General features: G+C 34.9%; 1 protein-coding gene across 4 annotated transcripts in view; it reads left to right on the top strand.

Moving 5' to 3' along the window:
* The window catches only part of LOC109050620 (CBP80/20-dependent translation initiation factor-like), a 57,869-nt gene that overhangs the window by 4,654 nt on the left and 38,019 nt on the right, over positions 1–15,196 (top strand). For 2 of the 4 annotated variants that reach the window (XM_042747698.1, XM_042747701.1), the window contains exons 2-7: positions 7,700–7,919; positions 8,699–8,770; positions 11,442–11,546; positions 11,628–11,698; positions 12,967–13,071; positions 14,175–14,240. In XM_042747698.1, coding sequence (XP_042603632.1) covers positions 7,740–7,919; positions 8,699–8,770; positions 11,442–11,546; positions 11,628–11,698; positions 12,967–13,071; positions 14,175–14,240 — 599 coding nt within the window. In that variant the 5' untranslated portion in view covers positions 7,700–7,739. Of the gene's footprint in view, positions 1–7,699; positions 7,920–8,698; positions 8,771–11,441; positions 11,547–11,627; positions 11,699–12,966; positions 13,072–14,174; positions 14,251–15,196 lie in introns of all 4 variants that reach the window. The other 2 variants (XM_042747697.1, XM_042747700.1) reach the window with 1 other exon arrangement.

Genomic DNA, 15,196 nt, shown 5'->3' on the forward strand with positions numbered 1-15,196 from the left:
CATGTTTTTTTTTTTTTTTTTATTGTATTTATTATATTATATTGTTGAATGTTGAATGTGTATTTGCCACGTAAAGCTGATAGGGCAATACATCAACCAACAAAATTAATATTACTAGTATATTACTTCTAAATATAAATATTAAAATTATTAAAGAAAAAGAAAAAGAAATATGAAAATTTTAATATTTCACTGTAAAAATTAGAATATAAGAAAATAGTAATCATTTTCATTTTACATTACAACTGTAATATTACAACACTAATATTTAATGTTTTAATAACACTAATATTCTTAATTTTTTTTTCATTTTCAAATGTTAAACCATTAAACTTTTATTTATATTTTTTTTATTTTATTAAATCAGAGTCTTTGGGATTTGATTTGATCAAAGTCATATCGCTATTTTGATTTTATTTTGATTATTTTGCAGCCCTACCCACCCGTGAAAACTCACTGCATTGATCATGACCGGTCATGTGATTATGTATGTTGGCCAAAGAGGCGGACTTAAATAACACGTCTTCTGGAACAGAAAAGCAGGCCATGGATCAGAAAGAATTGATCCGGATGTGTTTTGTGATCATGTTGGAGGAGAACGCTTGACTGACTTCCTGTTGTCAGCGTTGCACTGGTGCTGATGTGACTGAAAGGTGTCGTCTTGACAACCAGCTGACATCATCATGGCTGTCAATCAGAGCTCCAGGCTCTGTGATGTCAGGAGATCTTGAACACACACTCTGACTCAAACCTGCAAGACAAGCAGTTTAAAACATCCGTTTTGGCTGAGCAGCTGCTAGTCTGTTGGGTTTAGATTCAACTTAGATTTCGAATTCATCTAAATCTGGTCTCTTCTGCTCACCAAGGCTGCATTTATTCATTCAAAAATATAGTAAAAACAGAAATATTGTGAAATATTATTACAATTTAGAATAACCATTTTCTATGTGAATTTATTATAAAATGTAATTTATTTTCTGTGACGCAAACTTGAAATTTCAGCATCAATGCTCCGGTCTTCAGTGTCATATGATCCTTCAGAAATCATTCTAATATGCTGAAACATCTGTAGCGTTTGTGTTTAAAATGACACTCTCTCTTTCTCTAGAGCACATTTGCGTCTCTGTCAGGGACTGTGATAGTGTTTGAAAGTGTTTGCTTGGTTATAACAATCTGATAGTAAACGCTGAATTTGTCTTTTTATTGCACCGGGGCGAAGTGTACAGGAGACTTTGAACTTCCCGTCAGTTTGTGTTTGAGTGTTTGGCACGTCCACAGGTTTGCTCGTGTATAATTAAACATGCATCATTGACAACATAAACGGCATAATGCAACATGTTTATAAGTGAAAGTGAATATTATTGTAATTCATTAGGCTTTGGATATTATGGTTTATTTTATGTTCCATTATTATCAGTCTTTTGAGAGAGATTTTGATGCGTGATCATGAAAACACAGATGAGTTTTCTCTGGAATAACATGCACTGATGGAACATGTTGGGAAAGTCATCCATCATGCTGATGTCACCGCTGTGATGATGCCGGCGTGTGTGTGGGGCGTGTCTGTGAGCTCTTTGTTCAAACAGCTGTTGTGAGCGAGTGTAACACACGTGGAGGATTTTACACACTCTACTGCACCAGACAACAAAGAGCAGACACACACACACACACACACTGCATCACTATCAGCGCGCAGTGTCTCTCTGTGCTGTTCTGTCACCGTTCTCTTATTTTGTTTCCACATTTGCACATCGAGTCGTTCCAGGTTGAACATATGCTTCTATTTAGCGCTCCATCCACCCACTCGCTCCATTCAGTTCCAGTGTTTGGTCAATTTAATGTACTTTACTGCCGTGATTGTACATTTGTCATACAGAAGCAGTGGGTAGTAGTATTAACAAAAAAGATAAGCCATTGTTAAACACACACACACACACACACACACACACACACACACACATATATATATATATATATAGCTTTTCTTTTGAAATTATTCACTATATGAAATGTAAATACAAATACAAACGTTGATAATAGTCAGAAATGAGCAGCAAATCTTTCTCTCTTGAGCAGCAAATCTTACAGCAAATAATTTTAGAACGATTTCTGATGGATCATGTGACACTAAAGACTGGAATAATGATGCTGAAAATTCAGCTTTGCATCAGAGAAATAAAATGCATTTTAACACATATTCAAATAAAATTCAGCTATTTAATATTGTAATAATATTTCACCATATTACTTTTGCATAAATGCATGATATTTTAATTAAACCATAGTTAGAAATAAAATAAACACATAACAATGAGAATTTAAACTAGTCAAAAAATGTCAAATCTCTTTTTCTGTCTCTCCTTCTTTGTTGTCCTTTCTTGATTGATTTCTTCTCCTCTTCTTCTCTCTGTCAGATTCTCTCTTTGTCTTTCGGGGGTCTTTGTGAGCGTCTGCACACAGGTGATCAGAGAGCAGTGAGATCTTACTGCAGTGCTGCAAGAAGGAACTATTTTAATGGGAAATTAGACACACGTTAAACAGCTGAACACACACGCACACACACACACACACACACACACACACACACGTTATACTGTTGTGTTTCTTTCTGTTCCTTATTCTGTTAGTGTAGCTGTGCTGTTGTTATTGTTTGTGGTTCATGTGTTTGTGTGTGTAGATGGAAGCTGTTCTGGAACATCAAGATGTTCAGATATGTTATTTCTAAGCTCTTTTCACACCACCGGGCGGCGTCTTTAATGCTTTAAATTACTAGATACTCTAGTGGTTTGTCACTAGTAAATGTTTTTAGAATCAGAATCAGAATGAGCTTTATTGGCAGGTATGTTTACACATACGAGGAATTTGTTTTAGTGACAGAAGTGCCACAGTGCAACAGAGTGACAAGACAGGTCACAGATAATAAAAAGAATAATATACAAAATAGACAATGTGCAAAATAGCAAAAACACAATATACAAAATTAGACAATTTAGTATGTACAGATATGTTAGGTGCAAATTTAATATGTAAATAAGTATGTGTGTTAAATAAATAAATGTATAATAGTGTTGTGTGTTCCACGTTTATTGTCAAGTGTTCATGAGATGGATTGCCCGAGGAAAGAAACTCTTCTGGAGCTCAGAGCTCTGTAGCGTCGACCAGATGGCAGCAGTTCAAAGAGGGAGAGTGCTGGATGTGAGGGGTCCAGAGTGATTTCGCCAGCCCTTTTGCTCACTCTGGATGAGTACAGTTCTTGGAGAGAAGGGAGGGTTGTACCGATGATTCTCTCAGCAGTCCGGACTACCCTCTGTAGTCTTCTGACGTCAGATTTAGAAGCTGAGCTGAACCAGATAGTTACTGAAGTGCAGAGGATGGATTCAATGATGGCGGAGTAGAACTGTTTCAGCAGCTCCTGTGATGCTCATTTGTCATTCAGAGATTAGTTTAAATTATATAAATGCGTATTTGCTGAATGCTGACGGCAAACGAGAAAGTATTATAATGTTTCCCTTTCTATTACTAATAATATAAAAGCAATCATAATAATATTTTTTGTATACATTTTAATTCCTTTGTTTAACAGAACTGTTAACAACGACAGCGAACAAGAGGGAGAATGTGAGCACTGTGTGTTCAGGCGCAGCCACTCTCAGCGCCGTCAAAAAGAAAGTCCCCCCACAAACTCATCGACCAAACAGAAAACTTATCGGCCGATGCAGAGATTTGAAAAATGCCAAACATCGGCCAATATATCGGCCTTGGCGATATATCGGTCGACCACTACTGTCCTTGATGGTGATTGGGGGGAGTGCAGGGGGTTTCTCCTTTAGTTCCTGATTTCGCTAGTCATTAAGAAAGTCAGTAAAAAACACTTAACTTCTAGGATGCTAATTTTTCAAGATTTTTATTTAAAAACAAAACAAAAATTATTTTATAATTGTAATAACTTTTTCTGCCCCTTAAGCAACTTTTCTGATGATGTAATCAATGGGAAACAATATTAAGCAACACATTTTCCAGCTAATTAGACCCACAATACAATCAAATCAAAAGAAAAAAGAAAACATGAAATAAAAATTGCAATGTTTAATTTCCTTAATGTGATGTATTGGATAAAATTAAAGTATTTAAATTATAAAGTCATATTTTCAAAATGCATTCATTAAGATTGCTTACAATCAACGTGAATCTCAGTTTATTCAGTTAAAAAGTTTAAACATGGCTAAAATATGGCTACACTGTAACAAATGATTTTTCAGAGCTGCAAATAAAACTTGGATTATTAGAGGAAGTTTTACAAGAAAATACTGTTTCAGTCTGTTTAATTCAACATATTGCAGTTTTCTGTAATTATTTTTTTTTTAATTTACTAGCAATTTTGAGTAAAAAATGTTTCTAATCCACACAGTTTTTTAAATAAATATATAAACCTGATAAACTGTGTGTAGCACATTCATAAAATACTGTAGATTTTTCAAAGTCTTTCTGCCTCCAAATCTCATGTTTCAATGTACTATTTGCCATTTTGCAAATTATAGCATTTCGGAGTGAAAATTGTTTCTGCCCAAAATGTTTTTCTGTGCACTATTACAGAAATCTTTTCTTATCTTAATTATGTATGACTGACAGATATGCTTCACATTATGTTTACTAGTTAAATTTAATAGTTAATTTTTGTACACAATTTTTGATAGTTTCTCTGAGTGTTGTAGAATGGTGGATGGTGTGTAAACAGCGGTTGTTGCAGTGTGTGCCAGCAGCAGCTCCATTAGCAGAGCATGTGTCGTAGCGCCCGAGGCTGCTGTGACTGTCCTGTCAGACACGTGTGCTCATTTAGACTTGACGTGATCAAATTCTGCCTGAAACGAGAAATATTCATTGTGACAAGCACCATTATGTGAGCGGCTAATGGAAAAGCCTTAATGAGAGCTCAATTAATCTTATTTCTGGCTAAACAGATTTTCTCCAAAATTTTTAGGCTATTTTTCTGCCAGTATATTCAAGACTATTTAGAGAATTATTTTGTTATTTCCAACATAATGTCTAAAACTTTTTCTGATTTCCAACCTAATGGTATTTTCAGCTCATTCCTACATATGCATTTGTATAAATGAACCGAAAAGACATTTATCCTGTAGTCATGCTCTTATAATGCACATCATACAGGAGGGTTTAAAAGCTGAAATGAGAAGCCTGAATTTTTATAAAGCATTATAAGCTGTTTATTTTTTGAGCTGTAAGGTGATATCATTTTGACATAATTCCTGTTATTGTACTTTGCACCATGTGAACATTGATTTATGGATGGCAGCTTTATGTCCTTTGTTTAGTACCTGTTATTATTAGTTTATTGTAGTCTAGTTTATTTTAGTTTGTCTTTTATCTTTTAGTTTATCCTTAGTTTATTCTAGTTTATCTTTGATCTGTAATTATTTAGTTTAATAAAAACAAAACATTTGGTTTATCTACATAGTTTTTATTATTTACTAGTATAGTTTTTGTTAATATTTTAAATTCAAGAGATAGAGAATATGAAAATAAGAAATTAAATAAAATAAACTTTCTTTGTATAGTTCATTTTTATTTCAGTTAATTAATTTATTTCAAGTCACTTTTTTAAATTGTTTTAGTTCTAGTTAACTATAGGATGGTAGTAAAAACAGGCACTAGCAGTTAATTTATTATTTAATTTAACCTGGTCATGTTGTGACTTTGATTAGACAGTATCAGTTCCATGCTGACAGAAATGGACTTTAGTGGGCTTCTGCTCATGTCTGTGTACTTTGAGGTCAATCTATAAGCTGGTGTATTGATTTTTTACAACTTTACTGTCTTTCTCTTCTGGGAAAATAAACCAAAAATATTGATGATAAATCCTCCACTGTACAGAATTTTGTCCAATCAAATGCTCTCTAGAATGAGAATGTCCCGCCCCCAAAACCACAGAATAACAAATCAAAGTTCAGTCAAAATCAGACAAACTTGAGAAAGGACAAAAAAGAAAGAGAGACAGAGAAATAGATTTTTTTTTTTTTTTGCTAATTTAATTTGCTTGTTACTTACTATATATATATATATAATTATATTACGCTACCAAAAGATTTGGGTTAAGATTTTTTGTAATGTTTTTTAAGAAGGCTGCTCTGAATACAGGGCTAAAATTATTACAATTTAAAATAGCTGGTTTCTATTATAATTTTATAAAAGAGCAAAGTTGTAATTTTCAGCATCATTACTCCAGTCTTCAGTGTCACATGATCTTCAGAAATCATTCTAATATGCTGATTTGCTGCTCAAGAAACATTTCTGGTTATTATTATTATTATAAGTGTTGAAAGCAGTTTTGTGGGGATGTATAATTTTATAATTTATACGAAAACAGTGTGGGCAAATATCAAGATAGACCTTTCAGAGATGGTTCATTATTTGGATGTGACTCAAAAATGGCCTGTGATTGGATTCTGTAGGTCAGTTGGCCTCTTTGTCTTGTCAGTGTTTAACCAGAATAAGCTGTGCTGTGGAGCAGATGTTGATAATATAGGTTGTTGGACAGATGATAGAACAGCTGCAGATGTGGATCTTTAAAACATTTATTGTCTTTCAGCAATTAGACTTCCTGCCATATGCTTGTGCTTCCTGTTTCTATTTCCACTGGTCTGGTTTTGTCAGTCCCGCCCATGTCTTTCTTTTACACTAGCTGTTTATCACAAGTTCCGTTTCTCTGTCAGATCTCTGGTTACTTTAATGCTCTCTGCTTGGCAACATGCTGGATATGTACACAAAAGATCCCTGCACAGATCTTGGGTGGTGTGAAAAACAGTAAATGATCTTAAATATGAGCAGATGTGTTATAGTAAGTGTAAGCGGGAGTGTTATTGTGGATGTGTGCTGGTAAGATGGTGCTGCTCCAGTTGTAAATCCTCTTTGCTTGGCCAAGATTCAAGTATTGACTTAACACCAGATTAAACTCTCCCTTTCTCTCTCTCTCTCTCTCTCTCTGTCACCTGGTGTTAGCGGGGCATGTCGTCCCACCCAGAGCCGTCATTATGTAATGCAAAAACAAATGGAGAAGTAAAAATAAAAGCAAGTGTGTGAAGCTCTGTCTGGAGTAATGGTACTTTGATGCTGTGATTAAGTATTACTGTATTTGGGGGAATTTATATTTGAACCGAGTACTACTAGAACTGAATATTTACATAGATACTTTTTCATTGAAAAATGAATTGATTAGTTAAGTTCTAAAGCAATGAAAGGAAATGTACAGTTTAATTTTAATTACGCTGTTGCTGAAGTTTGTATTTTGACTAGATACGTTTGACTTTAAAAAGTAAAATAAATTTAAGTAAAAATTTAAGTAAAAAAAACTGACCAAATTAATAAATTACTAATGCATACATACATACATATATTTTTAATCTCTGTATTTGTTTTCATGGCTCATTTTTTATGTTATGTTTAGGGATAAAATCTCTGATATTATGATATTACAATAATAAACCAGCATGAACACTAAAGTTTGTCTGTTTTTTGATAAAAAGTTTTGTTTGCTTAACATAATTTATGTACATTTGAATGTCATATTAAATCACTGTGTCATAAAAATCATTGTGAGTAATCATAAAAATATATTATAACATTTATATTCTCCATTTGTAAAGTCATTTCACATTACTAAGAACTTTCTTTGCCCCGCCCACAGCTCCCCTCTCTCCCTCCCTCCCCCCACTGGGCTGGTTGCCATGGAGAGCTCATCCGTAGCATCAGCGTCGTCAGAGGCGGGAAGCACGCGCTCGCAGGAGATCGAGGAGCTGGAGCGTTTCATTGACAGCTACGTGCTGGAGTACCAGGTGCAGGGACTCCTGAGCGACAAGAACGAAACCGAACAGGATGTGGACAAGACACCATCCCACACCTCACAGGTAAAACATACCCCATCCCACATTGCACAGGTAAAACTAGAGGTGCACCGATCGACCGGCCAGGGACCGGAATTAGCCGATTTTCCACGTGATCAGCCGGTCAGTCTGCTGATGTCATCTAATGCCACTTCAGATGCAGCTTCTGTGTTTGCTGCAGTGGAAAGAGAGTTTGTTCATACTGATTTCATTTGAATGGTAACAGCTCTACAGTTTCTTATTATTCTAACTGAATTAATTTAAACAATGTAAGAATTTGATGTGAAAGATGACACATTTAATAAGGTTAGTGAAAAAATTAGAATTTAAAAAACAGCAGTACAGCAACTCCTTTTCAGTTAATTATTTCTACCTCTTTTCTAGTCACAGAGCACTTTATTTTGAGAGTTGTTTAAGTGAGAGAACATCTGTTACTTTGTCCAAATTGGGGGAATTGTAATGTTTAATCATTTTTTATTATGTAAAAGATTTTTTGCATTAAAAAAGTATAGATTTTTGTTTGTATATACTGTTGTATATATATAGTTTTTAGAAAGAAAATCGGAATCAGCAAAAATTGACATTGGCAGGGCACACTTACAAAAAAATCAGAAATCGGAATCGGCGCATCTCTAGGTAAAACACACGCAGTCCTACACCTCACACCCTGTCCTACACTTACAGGTAAAACATCCTGTGCACCTTAAAAAGCTGTGTTGAAGATGATGTACTGTAATTCTGTTTTTCTAAGTAATAATCAAAACAAACCAATGTGACACTAATGGTGTCTCTCTGTCTCTCAGTGGACAGAAGACTGCAGTGATAAGATTGACGGGAGCTGGTCGTCCTCACGGGGCAGGGGCCCGTCCAAACCAGTGAGTTTTCATGTGTGTGTATGTGTGTCTGATCCATAACACCCTGTTCACACCAGACACGTTCAGCTCATCAAAAGTGTTAGTGTTGGAGGTGTCTAGAAATGTTTGAAATTGACTCGAGGTGTTCAGAAACAGATGTGTTTGTCATCAGAAAACTTCTCAGACAAGCGTATTAATGGATGGACACAGAAAACAACAGAAACGTCAAACTAGTGCTAGGTCCCAGTTCACATAATGTCTGTCCTGAATAGTGCAAGGTTAGGGTTAGAGCGTCCCAAATCATAGCTGAAAATAGTACACCACAGGTGCCTAGATGGCATGCTGTTTGTCAAAGTGTAGCTAGATGCTAATGTTAATATGTGACCCTCGACCACAAAACCAGTCATAAGGGTAAATTTTTTTCAATATTGAGATTCTTACATCATCTGAAAGCTGAATAAATAATCTTTTACATTGAAGTATGGTTTGTTAGGAAGACAATATTTGGCCAAGATACAACTATTTGAAAATCTGGAATCTGAGGATGCAAAAAAATAAATAAAAAAAATGTAAATATTGAGAAAATCACCTTTAAAGTTGTCCAAATGAAGTCCTTAGCAATGCATATTACTAATCAAAAATTAAGTTTTGAAATATTTACAGTAGGAAATTTACAAAATATCTTTATGGAACGTGATCTTTACTTAATATCCTAATGATTTTTAGCATAAAAGAAAAATCAATAATTTTGACCCATACAATGTATTTTTGACTATAGCTACAAATATACCACAGCGACTTAAGATCGGTTTTGTGGTCCAGGGTCACATATGAAAACGTAAACAGTAAGTGCACTGTATGCAAGAAGCACTCGCTAAATTGGTTGCAATAAGTAATTGGGATATTGTGTTTTATACATAAAATAATTTAAACAAAATTAAGCAAAATCGCTACAGATGTCTTTATTTGAATGTATCTGAAGGGAACTGACTGTCCTCAGAAACGTGTCATTGGCATTTTTATTTAATTTTACCTATAATTCCTGATAAAGCAGTGTTTATGAGTGCGGAGCTGCTTTGTGTACAGCTGTTACCGGGGAAACAACAATATTTCAGCGCTCCTAACATTTAAACTCCTGATTTTCTATATATATATATATATATATATATATATATATACTATATATATATATATATATATATATATATATATATATATATATATATATATATTATATATATATATATTATAATATTTTTTTTTTTTTTTTTTTTTTTTTTTTTTATTTGGGCTAGTTAAATTAATTTTCGGGCTACCAAAAACAAGTATTTCTTGCTTGCATCATCATTAAGAAATGTCAGACTGCAATTCATAACAATGCAAGAGTGCACTGCGTACTTGTTGTCATGAGGGGCGCTATATATTTAAAAATAAGAGAGAGAAACTTAGCATTTGCTTATAAAAAGCTTTTGCATTCTTTGTGTTCAAATGTTTGCGAGGGAGTTTCTCGAGAAAGTCCAAAAATTTTGCGAATGAATGCAAAAGCAAATATATCACAACTTTCCTTCCCGTGTAATTTTATTTCTCAGTGGGGACTCTGTTTTATAGCTTGTGTGAGTCGGTTTCTGGTCAGTTTTCTTTCATCTCAAGTACTTTCAACAAGTGTTTTGTTTCGTTCTTTATACAATATGTAACAATGGAGCACAAAAGCAGTCTTAAGTCTCTGGGGTATATTTGTAGCAGTAGCCAAAAATACATTGTGTGGGTCGAAATTACCGATTTTTCTTTTATGCCAAAAATCATTAGGATATTAAGTAAAGACCATGTTCCATGACGATATTTTGTAAATTTTCTACCATAAATATATCAAAACTTAATTTTTGATTAGTAATATGCATTGCTAAGAATTCATTTGGACAACATTAAAGGTGATTTTCTCAGTATTTAGATTTTTTTGCACCCTCAGATTCCAGATTTTCAAATAGTTGTAATAATAATCTTGGCCAAATATTGTCAGATCCTAATAAACCATACATCAATGGAAAGCTTATTAAATCTTATTAAATCTTAAGACTGGTTTTGTGGTCCAGGGTCACATATATGGAAGCTTATTTCCGCCCCAAACTAATATATATCAATTAATATCTTTGTTCTTATCTTAGTTCATACTGTATCTCGTGATTCTGAGTTTATATTTCATATGCGTGATTATCCAGACTGATGTTGCATCACTGTGATCTGAATGTTCCCTCATTAGTGACAATGGAGCAGACTAAAGCTGTCAGCCATATGCTTAATTTGTGTGTATATTAAATATTAAAGACGGCACATGTGAGAAGGTTAGATGCACTGTGTGCTGCATGAATGTTGTGAGTATGTGTGTGAGAGAGCATTGTGAATGACACAGTGACAGTATTGTGGTCTGAGGTCACGTGATGCGATGAGGTCACGCGTGTGTGTGATCATCTCACTGCTTTGCTTTTGACTGAGCTGAAAACTCATTTGACTCCGCATGCATGACATGGTGCATATATTGTTCTATCTTTACATTTACATGTTTGAGACTGAAAATAATCAGCTTGAAAAGATTCCTGATCTTTTAAATGTGTCCTGTGGATGTTGAACGATTGAGGAAATGTATCCATGTTAACATCCAGAATAGATGAATCTGAATGAATCTGGTCTCTCTCAGGATGATTGGGAGCACAGCAGTAATGGCAGCACCGGTTCTAGACCCAGTTCTGGTTCTAGATCGGGCAGCAGAGGACGAAACAACCAGTTCAGAGCCCCAGCGAAGGTGACATTATATGTATATATTGAAGTCATCAGGAACTTTTTTTTTTCAATGTTTTAAACTTTCACGATGTGTGTGTTTCAGAATGGAAACAGAGAATGTTCTTTCGACGTTCTGGGGACGGACATTTGGGCTGCAAACCTGGACTGTCATGGGTGAGATTCACACACACACACTTTTAATAAATCTAGTCATTAAATAATGACATGTAATAGTAGGGCTGCACGATTCATTGAAATAAAACCAAACTCGTGATATGGCTTAATGATGATTTAATGAAATAAAGTCTGTAGAAACACACAGAGTTCATTTACTTTGTTCAGTGAATCAAGTCAAACAGTCTGTTGATATGTGTCCATATTTTCATCTGCTCTGGTTCTGCTCGTGCTTTGCAGTGCTGCTGACTCACAGTCTAATTTAAACCTCGTCACAGGCTAAATTTAATTAATGAGGCCATCACCTTCAGTCCTCTCTCACACACACTAGAGGCTGGTTCTTCTTATGTTAGATTTGAGCTGTGTGTAAACATCTGTTAACATCAAATCAAAACTGACCATGAGGTACTGTTCAAAAGTTTGAGATTTTGTTTCTGAAAGAAGTCTCTTCTGCTCACCAAGGCTGCATTTGTTTTTAAAAAAATACAGTAAAAGCAGTAATGTTGTGAAATGTTATTGCAATTCAAAATAGCTGTTTTCTATGTGAATACATTATGAAATGGAATTTATTGTTGTGATCAAAGCTGAAGTGTCACATGCTCCTTCAGAAATCATTCTAATATGCTGATTTGCCGCTCAAGAAACTATGATTAACAACAATGCTTCATATTTTTGTGGAAACCGTTACACATTTTAAGCTACTTTGATGAATAGAAATTTCAAAAGGACAGCATTGATTCGAAATCGAAATCTTTTGCAATATTATAAATGTCTTCACCGTCACTTTTCAGCAGTTGAATGCATCCTTGACAAATAAAAGTATTAATTTATTTAGCAAAAATCCATACTGAGCCCAAACTTTTGAACATTAGTGTACATTATGGATTTCATAAGCTGTGTTTTAGTTTAATTTTCTAGATTGTTCAGTTGAGTTTGCAGGTTGTAAACACTTTAATTCAGAGTTACGCCACTATAATCTGTTCACAGCTCCATAGCGCCTTTCAAAACGAGCTGCGAGCTTGTCTTGATTTATTCAGTGTACTTTAGGACGAAAAAGTGCCTGAGCTAATTAGTCTCAAGTGTGTCTAGAGTTTCAGCTGATTAGCAGAGTTTCACAGCCTGGATCAGGGAGAAATGCAGGCTTACAATGAGCTTGTCACGATGCATGTATATATAAATAAAATATTTGGGGGGTAAAATGTGACTTAAGGACCTTAGTTAAGTGTAAATATACAGTAGTTAAGGATTTCTGTTGTTTGTGTTCACAGAGGCGCTACGTGGGACATGCAGCCGGAGAAACTGGATTTCTCTCAGTTTCACAGGAGGCCCTACAGAGGGACACCAAAGCACCTCCCGCACATCGACCGAGAGGGGTGAGACCTTCAGTAACACTGACCTCAGATCATCGGTCTGAATCACTTCACAGTAATGCACTGGATGCATTTACACAAGTGTATTTATCTGCATGTGAATCTGCATGTCAGGGAGTTTTCAGTGTTCAGGACGGTCCTGAGCTGAAATGGGGTGTGGCTGTGTGTTTATGTGGCACTCGGCTCATTACTGCCCTCTACTGGATGAATTAGAAATGCATCAGAGAATCCAACTGGATCACATTTGCTAAATATTTCTAAGGCGTCTAATTAAATGATCCAACTTTTGCTGAAAAACCTGTTGTGCTCAATCTACTCCATGCCTTCTGTCAGCTGATTAATAGTTTAGACCTTTAGCAAGTAAAGGCCTTTTAGTATAATTGTACAAACATCCAGCTTATGCTTCACATGTCATGTTTTACTGTGAAATCCACAGAATTTTATAAAGTGAACATATATAATGTAAGCAGTATTTCATCATTTTGTAGACGAATTGTTCAGATGTGAGTCTAAAATACTCTCATCAGTCTTTTGAGGAATCTTTACTTGTTCATCGCAGTCATATTTGTATTGTATTGCATTTAAATATCATCTTACTGAGACATATTATTGGCAGAGGGACGAATGTCAATTTCTATCATTTTACGTACAGTTAAAAGGATCTCATTGATTTGCAATACAAGCATCAGCATTGCTTTATGTCCATATAAATATAATCTGCTCCAAATTGAATATTCTTGCGCCGTTTGGGCCACGGAGCCTGTTTTTTCCTCCACGTTCTCAATATATCATACTATATGAGCCATAATTGCCTAATGGATCAAATATGACACCCAACAACAACAAAAACACATGTACAAACTATAAAATATATATTTTGCCTGAAAGTTAAAAAAAATAGATTTTAACACTAATATTTCATATGTCAGGCTTTACAGAGTTACGCCAGTTTTTTATGGCCTGGTTTATTTATTTAGTTATTATGGAAACATCATACATAACAGCTTATTTGTTGTCGTTTATACATGTTAAAATTTTTACTGTAAACAAGCCTGCAGAGTCTTTGTCTGGCTGAACATTGTCATGTATTGTCTGTCTGTTCACAGGATGATAAAGGGCAAATTTGACGATGATGATGGTATTGACCTGGACAACATGGAGAAATTCCTGCCCAGCCTGCCGGTAAGAAACTATCTCAAGCTTTTACTCATCCTTCAGCCTTCTGGAATCTGTCTGCAATCAGGAAAATGAAGATTTGAAGCAGAGATGTGTTCATCGGTGTGTATAGAAGAGCTCCCTCTGCTGGAGAGATGCTGAAACATGTTTGAGTTGAACTGATCCAACACTGACATCTAGTGGTGCAGTCCTGATATGACAGTGTGTGTGATATTACTGGGTTTGGCTCACGCTCATTTCTGCTTAGGAATGTGCTATTAACACCTAGAATGGTATGAATTACACCAGCCTTCTGAGTTAGTGTTAGTTCATCTGTCTAATTCAAGCTAAATTGAGTTTGTCTACGGTCCTCTTGTTCTGAGACACAGAATTAAGTGTTTTAATGCAGTTCTTCCCATACAGTATGTGAGATTATGAAGTTGCTACAGCAGTTTATAAATGTGCATTGATTATTAATTTTGAGGTGAATTTTAAGTTTAGCTAGATAGTAACATGACAAGTTGTCATTACATTAGTCTGAAATTTAATGTTCATGTGTTTATGAACTCCTGTAGCAACTTCAGCTTCAGCTTCATCTCCATTTCCCTACAGAAGGAGTCAAGAGAGAATGATGATAAAAGAATATTTCAAAACAAAGAAATTATGATGTGGTGGCACTGTTGACCAGTTAACTAAAAACTAGTGCTGTCAAACGATTAATCACATCCAAAATACAGGTTTTTGTTTACATAATATATGTCTGTGTACTGTGTATATTTATAATGTCTATATAAGTACACACACATACATGTATATATTTAAGAAAAATATGCTATGTTTATATATTAAATATATTTATCTGTAATATAAATAATATAAATTTATACATTTATATATGGTCGAGCATTGGCAAAAGGTTGTGGGTTCGATTCCCAGGGAACACGTTAGGTTAATAAAAATGTTAGCCTGAATG

This window comes from Cyprinus carpio, chromosome B21 (assembly GCF_018340385.1).
Source record: "Cyprinus carpio isolate SPL01 chromosome B21, ASM1834038v1, whole genome shotgun sequence".
NCBI lineage: Eukaryota > Metazoa > Chordata > Actinopteri > Cypriniformes > Cyprinidae > Cyprinus > Cyprinus carpio.